This window comes from Salvia hispanica, unplaced genomic scaffold, assembly GCF_023119035.1.
Source record: "Salvia hispanica cultivar TCC Black 2014 unplaced genomic scaffold, UniMelb_Shisp_WGS_1.0 HiC_scaffold_563, whole genome shotgun sequence".
Lineage (NCBI taxonomy): Eukaryota > Viridiplantae > Streptophyta > Magnoliopsida > Lamiales > Lamiaceae > Salvia > Salvia hispanica.
The window spans coordinates 1-16,370 of NW_025952315.1; the positions used below are offsets into that span (position 1 = coordinate 1).

General features: G+C 34.7%; 1 protein-coding gene and 1 pseudogene across 1 annotated transcript; both read right to left on the reverse strand.

Moving 5' to 3' along the window:
* Positions 1–7,510: 7,510 nt before the first annotated feature.
* Positions 7,511–15,127, reverse strand: LOC125199575 (annotated as a pseudogene).
* Positions 15,128–15,144: 17 nt separating this feature from the next.
* Positions 15,145–15,999, reverse strand: LOC125199576 (homeobox-leucine zipper protein ATHB-7-like). The gene is made up of 2 exons (XM_048097553.1): positions 15,629–15,999; positions 15,145–15,212 (listed from the first exon to the last, which is right to left on the reverse strand). Exons 1-2 carry the CDS (start codon positions 15,924–15,926, stop codon positions 15,145–15,147), a joined length of 366 nt encoding a protein of 121 aa, XP_047953510.1. The 5' UTR covers positions 15,927–15,999.
* Between the last annotated feature and the right edge of the window lie 371 nt (positions 16,000–16,370).

Genomic DNA, 16,370 nt, shown 5'->3' on the forward strand with positions numbered 1-16,370 from the left:
GGATGTCACGTGCGACCTCAGGGTCGCACGTGACGACCGCAGGCGTCTCCCCTAGGCTGAACGCCATCAGGCGCTTAGCCTGGTGGGATTCAGCCGCGGAGGCCAGTCTGCGGTGGGCCAGGCCGGCCATGAGCGACATGCTGCCCACCACAGGGAGGCCTCTCGGGCCGGGGATGGCCCCGGCCCGAGAGAAGGGGCTCGACCACCGAAGGCGGCCCCAGGCGGAGCCGCCGGGGTGAGCCCAGAAGATGATGTGGAGGATTAGCCATGATAGGAAGAAGACAAATGCCAAGATTATGGCGTTTGAAGGAGAGAGGGATTTGCATTTGGAGACTAGAGTTATGAGCCATAGATTGTCTACGTGTGGTTTGATCATGTTATGTTTTTGTGTGAGAGAGATAGAAAGAGATATGCAAAGAAAGGAGGAAAGTTTGATTGCTTTTGAAGCTTGCTACTTGCAACATGGTTTATATAGAGAGAGATGAGTGTGCTTCGGATTTCACTTTTTTCTACTTTTGAATTAATAAGTGTGTGTTTTTGTATGAGTGGTTGAAAAATTATTACTCCTTTCATATATATACAGTATAAAGTCTAATTTTGTTATTTCGATACTACTTATTAAATTATTATACTATTCATAATCCTATATATTACCTTAATGGACGTACGATAAATATTTTAAAATAAAATTGATATCGAAAAGTTGAACAAAATAGTTGGAATATTATTAATTAAAAGTTCGTACATCTATAGTTGAGGTATTTATTTTGGGTTAGGAATGTATAGTTAGTTAAGTGGAGTGAAAATAAAAGAGAAGAGAAAATAAACTAGATAAATGAATTGGAAATAAAGTAAGAGAGATAATAGTAAATAATTATAGAAAAAATTAAAGTAAAAGGGATTAAGGGTTTTCTTTGCCATAGAAACTTAACTATAGTTGGCCACTCCAAATAGAAATACGACTCACTACAGTGAGACACGGAGCATTTCACCATGAATAGTGGATGAAACAATATGGAAAAAATATACTATTAGTTGTAAAACAAGGGTGGTATATAAAGCCGAGTCTCATACTTTCACTTGTTTTTTTAACTCACTATTTTTATAATTCCATGTCGAGTCAAAATGGGACTAAATATCGATGACAAAGGAAGTAGTTACCGGAAAAGAACAGCGCCGCCATGGGCAACAACAGAGGGAAGAGCAAACTAAAATTAAGGATAGTGCGTAGGGGCACGCACCAATAGGAATTGATAACGTGCGACAACCAAAACCTTAATGCGACAGAAGATGCCTTAAGCCATTAATTAATTAATCAAAATCTTATTATTTGTTAATAAAGTGGTGTTTTTGTTAATTACTTATGTATGGATCAAGATCTGTGAGGTCACTACTTGCCTCTGCCTTTCTTATTAAACCGCACCTAATTTGGCATTACCACTTCCACTCTGCCAATATTTTTTTCCACACATAGAGCAATTTGATGGGAGAATACTAAATATAATTAGATCGAACTCCAACTAGCTTTTAATTTATCCATAAACATGTTGTCATCTTTTAGCCAAGAGGATTAAGCTGATGGCCTTGTTTACTTAGTTTAATCTAGTTGGTAAATGTCCAAGTTGTTGAAACAGAAATATAATAGTACTACTAAAGTTATGAAGACTCGATAGGGATGCATGACTAAATTGGAACCACAGATTCAATAGTAACTGGATTGATGATTCCAGTTTTTGAAACGTAACCACTTCTCTCGAGCTGAGCGGAATCAATATACTAGTTCTACTAGTCAAGTCTCAAAATATTTGGAAACGTAACTAGTGGATAATCGTACTCGTAACAAGAAAAAACTTGAAAAAGGGGAACATTGAGGAAAATTAGTGAAAAATGCGTAAAATCGACCGTTTTGATTCCAAAAGACTACCATTTCCTTTGTCACGCTAGTTGCGGTGCCAATTTTTAAATCGGAATCAGCGATTCTGAACTGGAATTTGACGATTCTTGAACCGACGACACCCGTGTGACTAGGGCAATAAATATTGGGAAATTATTTTGAGATATATTTCTCAACATATTGGGAAAATAATAAAAGGTGAAGAAATTTACTTAGTTTGTATGCAAACCTTTTATTTTATAATTAAGTATATCAATAAATAGTCTTCCTATTGTACCAATCCAAGACAAAATATAATTATACAACTATTAAGGAATGAACATGATCGGTCAGTGATTGAGGACAGTTGAATAGGGCAATAAATAGAAAGAAACAAACCAAATTGCCAACATATGAAGGTGAATTAAATTAAATGGGACCCCATTACTTAATTTGAAATAAAGACCACAAAGCAGTTGACGACCAGGATTGTGTGGTTGAATGAAGAATGATTCCCCCACCGTTGATCGTTCAACTGTTGAGGTACACATCACACGTACACACAAACATCAAGATCTTTCAAATATTGACCTTGGTCTCCCTCTTGTTTGCTCTTTCTAAGTCTTCATTTCAATAGCAAATGTGATATGTGGGTTTTCTGTTTCTTGATATTTTTGGCTACTAGTGTTTGATTTCTCAAATGGATGATGATGGGAGGTAATGTCGGGATGTGGGTTGCCTCTTAATTGCTCATGTTTTCTTGTGTTCGTCAATTTCTTTTTTCATATGCTAAGGACGCCAATCGGATCGACTTGTTTGCTTGGATTGTAAGACTATTCAGGTACGAGTCATCAGGGTTAGAATATTTTCGGGTTATAAATGGTCAATTCCAACCCTGAACTTTCGAATTTCGGGCGGCTAATCTGTTGGACCCATCGGGCTCGACAAATTTTATAATTTTTTTAGTTATATACTAATATTTTTGTTGATAATTTTATATCTATAATGATAGAAACTAATAGTAGTTTTAACTTATAGAGTGATGATAGTACATTTTTTCCTAAATAAAGAGTACTAATAATGTTAAAAAATGAATTAAAAACTATTTTTACATATCTAAAAATAATATTTTACTAATCCTAAATGTTTTTAAAAAATAATGAAAATTGAAAACTAAATAATGAAAATTAAAAAGAAAATAGCAAATGTGATTATGGAGTCATGAAAAAATTGTTCTTAAGACTATGGAATTTGAATCCCATCCAAAAGACTCCATCTGTTGCATTCCTTTTTGGAGTTTTGTATAAAAAGTGAATTGATGATGTCCAGGTTGCATAATTTGGGTATAAAATTCAAACATGGATAATCACAAACATAATAAGAAATTATCCCAAAATTAAACCGTAATCAACATGATTACTCTCCTTCAAATTATTTTTGCATCTTTTTTGCTCCTAACTTCAACCTTTCACCATTTTTCCCAAGTGTGTTGGTGTTATATTTTTGTGTGTAATTGTACTATTTAGCTAACAATAATTTTAATCTTTAACTCTTCAATATTCAAGAGATGAGTCAGAATAGTGCTAGGATTTGTTCACAAGTTTTGATGGAAAAAGATAGTGGATATCTTTGTGTACCTAATGGCTAATGGTAATGCCTCATGATTTAATGATCTAAATTATTACTATTATTATTATTGAAAGTTAGATGAAAGAATATTATTCGACTCCCTATCATGATGTGCTACTTCATGACATCACAAAATAAAAGAATTAAACTAATTAAGGGGGCATATTCAAATTAAGATTGGCATTTGGCTCTTTTTCCTTAGATATGATTCTTTTCTAAATAATTTAATAAAATTGTTCATTTTAATACAAGGATATGCGATATTTATTTATATAAGCATCAATCATGCACTACTTACTATATTAATTGAATTTTTAGGACCATACCCACAATATATATACACTAATACATGTCTTTTTCCCAGCAATTAATTACTTTCCCAATGATTCATGGTTGCAACTAAATTATTCATTACAATATTTATCAGAAACTTTAGTTTCAAGTGGGATTTCCAACGACGAAAGGAAATGGATTTGTTCGTGAACTAGAATAGTGGATAGACTTCTTAATCCAACATCTTTTTGTTTGTAAAATTAATCAAAGGGATTCTAGGAATTTTGTAATTTAATATCTAGACTTGATTAGACAACTATAGAAGAAAATTCATGTCATATACGTATATATTTATAAAATAAATGAGTTCCCATGATATATCCGAGATCTACAGAAGGGTAAAAAAGTAAAAATCATAATCCAAAAAATAGACTCAATTGATGGTTTATTATTTTAGCATAACACTTCTTTGAGTAGATGTGTTAATAGGTGTACTTATCAGTTGGTTCGGTTATAACACATTATTAAATCGTCTCTATGATTACTAGTCATGAAAGCTAGAATCGATCGATGATCCAACCACATCTATAATTATCGATATGATTTAGTGAGAACTAACCGTTTCGGTTTCCTACCCATTATTATTGTTGTCCTTTATAACCTACCAATTATCGTTGTTATTAAGGTACACCAAAACAAATACTATCAGGAAGATATGACAAATATAAACTAAGCATATCATGATACAGAGAAGATGTAAAGTATGATACAAGAGATGACTAGACAATTACCACTGACAACATCATAGAACAAACAAAAGATGTCATCTAATAAAAGAGAACACAAACAAAATACTATCAAATAAAGACAAGACTAGAAGCAATCAGCAACACAGAACAACAACACATTCGAAACAGCACAACTCCATCTTCTTTTCTTGACGTGTTCATCAAGGGCGACCCGATTATAGGTCATTGGACGACCATGATCGAGATCCCCTTGACTTGAACTACTAAAACCAAGGTCATGTTTTTTGTCAAACATATGATAATAGATGTACTCAATGATCATAAACCATTTATTTGTGCAACCTTATCATCATCTTGAGTTAGTTTCCAAATTCATCATAGCCTCAAACCTTTCTCAAGGTAGAGGCACAGTTGCATAGAGTAAATTCTATAATCAAACAAACAATAATCATCTCCATTTTTAATGGATAAAGTGAAACCTTAAACATAGATTCTTCATATATGTGAAACAAGATTTATTTAATTGAAGTGGCTTGCAACTTGTCACACAAAGCCACTTGTTCTCATTCAAGAAATGATTGGATTCGATGCCATGATCTTACAAAATCATCTTTGTGGCTGATTTTTAGGTGTAAAGATTCTCACTATAGTTGTTTTTTTCGACAATTTTATTCTTCAATGTGTTGATATAAGTGAAGAATAATTTGTGTAGTTTAATTGTGGAGTTGAGGTTGATTAACCCTAGCGAAAACACAGGCTTTTTTTGGAGTATCTTTAATCAATTTCAACACTTTATTAATGGCTATTTAATCTAATTAGCCTTTATTTGCCACTTAATCTTTGACTAAAATAGTTATTCTTGTTTTTATGATAAAAAACTGTGCATTTCCCCGCCTATGATTCTAGTATGATGATTGATGTTTGGACTCAAAATCTTAACCTTTCCTCTTTGGGTAAATTTCTCGAAAATATCTCGTTTCGAGGTTATCCATAGCCCTTGAGCAGTAATAGTAATACCTTGACTATAATCAACTTACGCATTTTTGAATACTACTCACAATCCTTGAACACGAAGAAATTAAGCACTTACACTATTCACCTATATATTTTTTAAATTTTCTTTTCTTAAATTTTCAATTCTATAGTATTAATTAACAAATAAAAATTTCAATAAAATCAAAATTATATACTCAAAATAAATAATAAAATAGATAATTGGAAATTGTGAAATGGGTGTATATACAGACAAGAAAGATGACATGTGAGGAGCTCTGATTGTGCAACAAAACGGGTGCCCTTACACTGATGGCGGGTAAAGCTCGCAGTGTATGCTTAAATAAGAGTGTGGAAATTGGAAAAGCAATGATGCTTTAAAGCTTTTGATTCCGAGACAATTATATTTTTTCTGAATAATTCTTGATTAGTATTTAGAGCATATATGTAAGAAATTTAACCTTACAAGGAACGAGTGGATGTCTTATGACTCTTATTTATCAAATTATATGGTTTCAATTCTATAATCACATTCAATATTTTGAGGAATAATTTATACTTGTAAATAGTACGACAGTGCCGGTTAATATATGTATATAGAAAGGTTGTTATTAAAAGCTACTGAGAATAATATATAACAAAAAATTCCCCTATATCAATATTTATATATGTCTAAGTTGACTAGAAAGTCCACGCATGATATAGTCGAGGTCAAATTAGTGTCGTCATTAAGCTATTTTATTTTAATAGTACTATATGTTAATAATGGCTATAAGGAGAGGCAAACCGGCAATAGCATCTTTCATTCAAATTATTGTGGGTATTTTATTTTGGAAGAATGAATAATTTGTATCACCCTTTGCAAGTGGACAAGTGAGTCTTGTATTATCAATTAATTATTTTGTGATTAAGGTAAGTGAGTTAATTAGTTTATTTGTTTTAGTTTGGACATAATTAAAAAACAAGGGGGATTTGAAAAAGAATAAGCCGGAATTTGAATCAATACGATTGTATATGAATAAATGAAGATTCATTATTGATCGCATTTAAAAAAAAAGGTACTAGCTAGTGTAAGTGCAGTAAATTGAGTTTACAATAGTGGATTTAAGAAACGAATTCTTTCGACGAGAGAGTGAAAAAAGTACTCATAGTCATCCGCTCGGAATGCGGGGAGATATCGCGATTATTGTTGGCAATGGTTAATGGATGGTTAATGAAGAACATAAGTGAACCCCAACTCGATTATTTAAAATAGAGTTTCAGGCTGTAGGGCTTGCGATAGCTCAAAAGTCAAACTACTTTTCCCCTTCTTCTCTCTCTTATTTTACCAACTTTTATTTTCCTCTCTCATACTTTACCAATTCTTTTTTTCTTACTTTATCAATTGTGCATTAAAACTTGTGTCATTTTAAAAGTTTTTATTTTTCAAGGACAAAATAATTATTTTATAATATATTTATTAAAGTAGTACTCTCCTATCTCACTAGTCACTATAAGTGACATATTTTCTTTTGGGATGTCTCTCTAAATGACACAATTATTAAAATAGAAAGTGTCCCACCATATTAGAGAGAAAGAATTTCTAAAATTAAAAAGTACATATTCTTGTAAGACACCAAAAATAAAAAAAGTCATATTCTTGTGGAGGAATTGAGTATCACGTAGTATTTTAAAATATTTCTATGTTACTACTACTATAATACATTTAGGTTATGTTCTTATAATTTTTTTTGGTATATCAAATAACTTCATTTGTTATTCTTGACAATATCATTGTACATATTTTGTTACAAAAAAATAAAAATAAAACTAAAAAATGAATAAAATTAGTGACTCATAAATAAAATTAACATTTCTTGTAATATTTTACGCATTGATTGGTATAAACAAAATTATGCTTCCGGATCAGGTAGGAGTATTTGGGTTTGTGAGAATGTGTTAATTAATTAGTTTTGTCTTTCCATTTTACATATTTATATCTAGAGATGAAATTTCAGTAGCCAGCAGCACAAGTCATCTTCTTAAACTTTCCAAGTAGAGCTTCGATGTTAATGCTTCCTTTTTCGAGGAAGACTGAGACAGATTCATTGACTAGTTCCCCCAAAAGAAACCCACTGGAACCTCATCATCCTCACTCAACACCTAAAATTAGCATATTTTGGAAGCGGAAAAGGTAATCCCGTAATAGAAAGAAAAAAAAGGATAAAATGTGGTAAAAAAAGAATAATAATTGCATACAGTCAGAGATGATAGCTTGGAAAGGTAACAACCCTCCATTTCATGTCCCTTGATGATACCATGTGCCTCATTTGTGTGGCAATGAACAATAGCTGCTGGCCTCACTTTTGGTGGAAAAAAGTGATTTAAGAGACCTTTGATTTAATCGCAGAATTGATCGTATCCATCTGCGACTCCCTCATCATTCGTCCAGCTCTGACATTTAAAGGGGGAATGAGTTATTTCATAAAGATTGACAAGAATGAGCAAAGTGTTAAAAACGATGTTACCTTAACAACGGATGGATATTCCGATATCACAATGGATTTTTTTCTGGCAGAATCTATCTTGGGGGGAAAGGGCGCTGCCACAGGTCTTCTGTGATAAAAGGCATAAACGGATGGAGCAGCCGTAAGCCACAATCTAGGCACAGCCAAAGGAAATCCTGTGCAGATCTTCTCGTGATGAAAAATGCAGGATCGCTGCCACCAAAATACGGCTTGATTACTTCAATGAAGACATCACACAACTGATACTTCCCCCAAAGTACACAGCCGTGGCGGGCACCGAAAACTCATATGATTCCACGAAACTGTTTTTGATATAGCTTTGTTAACACAGACAGTACCCATTGACAAAAAAGGCATGGAAGCTGGATCAATCTCTATTGGAGGGGTATAGTCATCCCCAAGTTTAGTCAGAGCAAACCTAATTGCATTCCACAGCTTATTGCACCACCCCCGATATCCCTCAACCCTCTGAATGTCCAGATTTTTTTTGTCCGACTGGAAGGAAGGAACGTGAAGATAAGACTTTGATGAACAAGAAGAAAAAACAAGTTCAGATAAAGTAAAATATAAGACCACCTGAGCTGTATAAGAAACAAGACCCAAAGCGCAGAGCATCAGTCCCTTTTCTACAATCCCATCAGGGAATTCTTTTTGCGGGGCTTTTTTTTGCATTTTTGGTTTTCCCCTCTGTCAAGTTTCCTTCTTTAAATTTTTTATCCAGCTTTTCATGGAGTTCTTCGGGGTTGCACCATTAATAATGTCGAGTGGATCGATACCATTTCCTAAGGATTTGGACATTTTGCATCCATGCGGAGTCCCCGAACCATTGGGTGCAAGTAAACCTGAATGCAAGTAAAGAATGTTCAAAACTTGCATTTTAGCAATGAGGTCAACTTTTTTTAAAAAAAACTAAAATGCCACAACACAGCACAGATTGCAACATAATTATATCTTTTAAAGTAACTAAAAGCAAAAGTGCCAGTAAAACTGGTACATAGATCAAACGACCAGCAGGTTAACAGAACATTAAACTACGACAAAAATTCTTCTCTTTCAGTATCTCCCTAATCACATAACAGAACTCATAATTATGAAATGAACAAAATTGCACCCATAACCCCTTCTAGGCTAAAAAAAAGGTTTAGGTTGGCAAAAAAAGAACCCGCCTTACCCGTATACAGAATTATAATTTTAAAATTTAAAGTTCAAACATGCAGGAAAATAAGAATGCTAAAAACCCTTTTGTAAATGGTAGATCACCTCCTAGCTTCATACACATCATCACCATACGCGCCACCCAGAAAAAGAGAATATCATGACCAGTTTCAAGCATGCTTGTTGGATAAAAAGTTTTGAGATCTTCAGTTTCGCCGGGCCCAAACCCAAAATTTGCAGATAATGGAAATAAACCAGAAAAAAAACCAGGTATCTAACACGTCTGGATCTTGGTAAGCTGGAACTTCTTCCCAGCAAACAATCGGCTAGCCTCCTCCTGACTTCCTCTGTCCTGCAAACAACCCACCGATCATCGTATGCACCAAGCCCCTTGAGCTGATCATCTTCCAACTCCACATACCACGCTGGGATACGATGGCCCCCCCAAATCTGCCTTGAAATGCACCAGTCACGCATGTTTTCAAGCCATCTATGGAACACGGGATATCATTAGAAGCTAATTTTGCATAAATGTTAGTTAATCAAAATTTTAAAAGGCAGCAAAAAAGCAGGAGGAAATACATCAACTATAAAGGAAAGGTAAAAAACTTAAGGCTTCAAAGACTAATAATTCTAAAAAATCCCTCCCATTCAGCAAGATATTGTTTCGGTAAGATCCCTAACTTTGGAGTTGTAAAACCCAAAAAACAGCATTCAGACCATCCTCTGCCATGCCTTTGCAGCTCAAAAACCACTGGGGCTTTACAAGGTATTCCACTACTTCATTCTTGTTGAACAAATTTTAAGGCACATCTCATTATCTTTATCACCTCTATGAAGCCCCTTTTTTGATTGCAAATAGAGCTAACAATCAGCATAATTAAAATAAGGGCAACTACTTCAAGTAATGCTTAATAAAAAGTGAAGGGGTAGGAGTACCTTTTTTTTTAAAGCTTGGATCATAGCCACACGTGCCTTAAAACGTGGCATTCCTTCAAATTCTTCACCACCATTGCTATTTATTTTCCCATCACCCAGTGAAGATAGTGATGCATAAATCGTGGCGCCCAACTTCCCTAATCATCAGGATCATGGGCTGGGTTTTCTGCAAAATATTCCCAAATACTTCTCAGAATATGAACTGAAAATAGAAAAAAAAGTATTATTAGCAGAAACTGTTCTGTATTTAAAGACTTTAGTCCCGAATTTCATATCGACAAGGACACTATCACAAATTATTTTTTTGCTTCCTTCCATTGAAAGGATGAACAGCGAATTTCCCATGAAGATGCATGTATTTTGGATCCTCTGGATGTATTGCCACAGCCGTATCCCCAAGCATTGTTTCCACTCGAGTAGTTGCCCAAAATCTCACCCAAATCCCCCTTCCCGAGGATAAGCAAATGAGGTCAGAACCCCAAATTCGACTTCAGTTTCATACCCATGAACCCCGGGCGCAGTGTTCTCTCTTTTTATATATTGTTTTTTAACTCAGTCTTGGGTATTGTTGTTTGCATACGACAGTCCCCCAAACCACCAGGGCGTTTATCCCTAAAAAAAATATTGGGTGAGAAACTTTGGGGAAAGGGGAAAAAATAAACCACCATAAAGGGCAACTGCCCCCGAAACCCAAAAAAGATATAAAAGTATTGGCCCAATAGGTAGTAGTTTGGGACAAATGCAACAAAAATTTGACTAATCAGGGGGGTCTTGTCCATAAAAGTGTCAACTAACCTCATGCTATAAAAAGCAAAAATCTTATCCCTAAATTGCACAGTTATCAAATGCAAATGTGATTTAACTGATCGAGAATGTGTCATCCATTATAAATAAAAATCTCAAATATGAGGATATTGGTCTTCCCAAAAATTTGGCTTCCAAGAACACAAGGGAAAAAAAACTATCTCAGATCACAAGAAAATTGCATTGCATTTAAGCATGAGCATACCTATATATGAGACCTTTTTGTGAAGTCTTAAAAAACTCCGTGACCGCCCTTTATCTCTTTTTCCCGGGTAAAACCTTATAGAACAAGAATTTTGTTCCACTTTAAATCTCTGCCTAATCAAATATGCAATGTTTATCCAAATTATCACCCCACGTGACCAATCAAGAGATGCCCCCCAAGCCGGGGGGAGTTGCTTTAAAATTGTGCCCCCCCACTGTTTTTCCATTTCCAGACCTATTACCACATTTAACAAGTAAAAACATAAATGAGATAGCCCTGGTTAGAGGATGCTGCAAATTACCAAAATTATATTAAATGAGAATATATGAAAGAACTTACTGCATCTACAAATCTTTCACCACCAAGATCATGCCTTTCCCAAATTCCCCGTTCCGCCTTAAAATTTTTTTTCCACAACAACCTGCATTGGAATCGGTGATTGGCTCAGCAAAATTTTTGACAAAGTAGACCCGGATTTTATTAAAAGCTGAAATATATCCAATTTAAAACCTTGTAGCTATTTAGCATGATCCATACCAGGCACCCACAATGCATTGTACCCAGGGCCCTCCCTTTTCCCGCGAATAATGGTGTCCTAGAGGGAAAAATTTTGCTTAGAAATCAAACATTTCAAATAAATTAATGACATGATAATTTAATTGCCACTTGAAAACCTCAATAGCAGCAGTAAAAGCTGGGCCCAAAGTGAAGGGGCCCCCGTAACATTAAAGGGGGTGGGAGCATCTGCATTAGGATTAAAAAGTGTATTAAAAAAAACAGTTGAAGTACTATCAGCCATGAACAGTTAATTTGAATTTTGAAAAAATGTTACCGCCCAAAGGATGAAAGCTTGATGACAAAAGGGTGGTTTGGAGCTTTTGGAGTCTGCCCTTGAAAATTTTTACCCCCCACCATTCATACCCCTAGCAAGAAATTTTTTCAATGATAGACGGAAGACTCTCATATTTAGCAACAACACTAGATCAATAATCTATAGCTTACGATTTTTCAAACGGGCATTGGATTATAACTCTGTGGCATCTGGTCAGAAAGTTTTTTTTTCACCCCGAGGTGTTTGGGGCAACTTCCCGGGGTTTTCCTTCCCTTCTTCTTTTTTTTCATTTTGAAGGTTGTTGTTTTTGGATTTTGCGAGAAATCAAACACAAACACGCAAAGGGATGAGTATCTCTAACAAACACAAACTTATGATAATCAAGTAACAATATACTGGTTTGGGGCAGAATGAAGTGAATTAGCACCTGGGTGCTTTTGCCCAATTTTTTTTTGAGCAACTTTAAGTTTTTTCAACTCCTTCTCTCTAGCCTACACTCACAATTTCATAATTACTTAATCTAAAAACAAAAAAATCTCATTCTATTTCCAACGAAAAAAAAGAACCAGGAGAAATTCTGAGCCTATGATTCATGAATTCGACATATCGGGAAAATTTAAAAATTCAATCAAAACTAGAATCGTTCCGATTTTTCCCGCTCAGATTTCACAATCAATCGCACCAAAAACAAAACCAGGAAGATACATAGTTCAGAGCATTTGAATTTAAACTCGAAATTATGAGGCTAGGGGTGCACCTAAAGATTTTCGATAAAATATTGCAATTAATAGTAAAACAAGGGATGCTCTAACCTTTCCTTCTTTCTTCAACTTCCTCTCAAGCTCAACCAGCGTCGGACAGAGAGACATGGGGATCCATTGTTGTGAGATAGCAGCGTCTAGGGCTTTGATCATGCAGAATAAGAGCGAATCAATTTATATAGCACTCCCGCAAAATTTTCCCTTTATTATTTATATTTTTATTTTTAATTTTTACAAAAAAAAATTATTATTTCCTCCTTTCCATAAAAAAAATCACATTTCCCTTTTTAGAGTTTCTCAATTACATAAGTGTTTTTTTTTTCACAACATTGGGTTTTAATAACAATATAAAATGTCATATTTTAAGGGAAAATTTTTAAGACGGCTAAAAATTTTGCTCACCTCACTTTTTTGATATTTTCCCTTCCCCAAAAATAGTATCATTTTATCATATGGGGTGGGGTGTAAACAAAAATTAATCCAATTTATAAAAGTTTAAAATTTTTTTGTCTCATTTTTTCCCTATTTTTTTCTTATTTTACTAATTTTTTTTAAAAATTCGCACATTACAAATAAACTATTTTTCACTAAAAAAAACTCACCATCGGGTCACTAATTAGTGAAATTTCTTCTTTAAAAGAACACATCGTTTCCGGGAAACCCCAATAATAAATTGTAAAGAAAATTTTTAATGACGGATTTTTCCGCACTGTAACTATGACAACCACATCATCCCCGGTTTAAACAATATAAATCAACTAATTAGTGACTAATTTTCATACTAATTTCCCCTGCTTGTTGTTTTTTTAGACCCGCACTAATTCCACTATTAGGGTTTTTTTTTTTTTTTTTTGGTGTTTATGGACGAAGGGAGTATGTAATGTTAACATGTGATTTTTTCCTTAAAAAGTTTTTTTTTGCATCGGAGGGGTTGGGTCATGAATTGGGTTTTTAATTTGACATGAAATTGTTTATTTGCTAATTTTGTGTTTTTTGTAGGGGAGTTAAAAAATTTGGAATATTAATCTATTGTGAATTACAAATTATTTTGCATTAGGTGTACAAACATGGGTGATGAGGGGGGTAAGCTAATTAGATTTAACTGAATTAAGATTGTGTGTCGTGATTAGGCGTTTTAGATTGGTCTTTTTTTGTTATTTGGAAAAAAATATACACTTTAATCAGAAATTGATATGAATAAATAGATTCATTATTGTGGGAAAAGAAAAAATAAAGAGTAGTTAGTGTAAATGCGAAATTGCATTTACAATATCTAGAAACAAATTCTTTCGATCAAACAAAGAAAAAGGGATCATAGTCATCCGATTGGTGCGAGGCAAACAAGTTTGGGGGTTTTGGGAAAGGGGATGAAAGTAACCCCAACCCATTGATTAGAGCAGAGTTTTTCATTGTAGGGCGGGAAGCTCAAATGTCAAACTTACTAAATTTTCCCCTCGTGACCAGGGTGGGGTCAGTTGACCCCCCTGACCACGCTTTGAGGTTTTTCCCGGGCTTGCTCAAAATAAATGGTCCTAATCCACTTATAAGAAATTTTTTTGTTTCTATGAGAAGGTTTTAATGGGCCTAGTTGTTTATGGCCCATACCTTATTTAATTGTCACGGATATTGGGCCTAATAATCAGTTTTATCTTCCTGCTCACGATATCATATTTCAGTTACTCATATTTTTTTTTTTATTTTTTTTTTTGTTTAGATTGCTACATAAAGTGCTTAAGCATTTGGGGTTTAAAAACAATATATTCCATATCTTTGTGAATTTCATATTACATTTGGGAATAACATTAAAATCAAAGTGGGAGATTCATATTTCCTATTATACCTTAAAATCATATTTCATTCCCTCCATAGTCTATACAGACCAAAGCCCTATTTATACCTCAGCCATAAGTAGGATAGAGAAATCAAATTGCGGAGCATAATTAATTGCAAGAAACACTAAGAAGCTCGGTCCAGTTCTGATACGTCCCGAACTTCAAAAATTAATTTGTTCGAATCATCCTCTCCACGAAATGTTTTGGTGATAAATACGTAGATATCACCGCTAAACGATGTCATCGATTCATGAAGAAAACATCGGCGTTTGGTTGAAAAACACAATCAATATATTACATGTACGCAACTGGATATTTTTTGTCTTGCGATAATTTGCAAACAAATCAAAACTTCCTGGGTTTTTTGATTAATTCTTAGAGTTACGACACATACCACAATTTGACAAAATTTCATGAGTTTTCCGACAATCTGCACGTATAATGAATCGAAATCAAGACCGTAAACCCAACCACTGGCAGCTACTTTGATCCATAACAACATCATCAAAATCAAGACCACCCCAATCCGACGCCGTATCCACCATCCTCATCATCATCTCTTCCTCCTCCACCATCCCAACTCCCTCCTCCTTCACTTCAAACTCATTCTTCCCACTCTCCGATTCTCCATCGCTCCCTCCCTCCCTTCAACTTCCGCAGCTGTTTCACAAACAAATAAATCAGTTGACATGAGTTGATTCGCTCAATTTTAAGAATATAGTAGCATGAGTTGAAAAAATCAGTAGAATATGATTCATACTTTTATTAATAAATTGTGAGTTAGGTGACTCAGTAGAACGTGTGATCAATTACCAAAAATTAGTAAAAGTAAAAATGTTAATTAATCATGGAACGAATGTAAAAAAAATTATGTCAAATCGTGGACGCAAGTAGTAACTAACTAACGAATTACCAAATATGATTTATACTTTTATAATAAAATATGAGTTAGATGAGTCAGTAGAACGTATGTCAGTTACCAAAACTAGAAAAAAGTAAAAATATTAATTAACTATGGATGGATAAAAAAAGTTATGTGAATTAATCGTGAATGAAATTAGTAACTAACTAACTACCTGATCGACCAACGACTGCTTCTCTCTTCAACGACTCGAACCGGTCGGAGAGGGCGTCGTAGCTCGCGGCCAGCGCGGCATACTCCTTCTCCACGTGCTTCGACTTCCACCGCGCCCGCTTGTTCTGGAACCAGATCGCCACCTGGCGCGGCTGCAGCCCTAGCTCCCGGGCCACCTCCGTCTTCCTCCGGGGCTCGAGCTTGCTCTCGGAGGCGAACATCGCCTCGAGGCGCCGGATCTGCTCGTCGCTGAACCGGCGCTTGTCGTTGCCGCTCTTGCGCGTGATTGGATCCGCCATGTGTTTGTGTGTATATTTGAGTGAAGGAAGGTCATCTCATGCTCTTGTGTTTTTGGGAGGATTTTTGGAAATGTTTACATGTTGAATTTATACTAAGGAGACGTGTACATATTTTCTTCTGCTTCCTTCGTTGGATTATATTGCCCACCACCACACTCCTAAGCAACTTAATTAATTGTAAAAAAAATAGTGAAATTTGGTTAGATTCTGTCTGTTCAACAATTTTTAAAATTTTTAGTGCAATTGTATCTAGATGCCCTCGAAAAATGACACGTGGACATTGGAAATTTGAATAATTTTTCTAGTTTTTAAAATAATTTGGACTTTAATTAATACTTTCTAGATCTCATTTGTTGAGTTACAAACTAATTCCACATAGGATGAGTGAGAGAAGTGGAAGTTGTATATATTATTGTCCAGTTCCAAAAGTTTTGAGAATAATTC

What these genes read in the sequence shown, in the direction of transcription:
- LOC125199576 (XM_048097553.1), bottom strand. Translation starts at nt 15,926, where the DNA reads ATGGCGGATCCAATCACGCGCAAGAGCGGCAACGACAAGCGCCGGTTC. An exon ending in AGCAGTCGTTGGTCGATCAG is followed by an intron (nt 15,213 to 15,628) that starts GTAGTTAGTTAG and finishes TTTGTGAAACAG; the next exon opens with CTGCGGAAGTTGAAGGGAGG.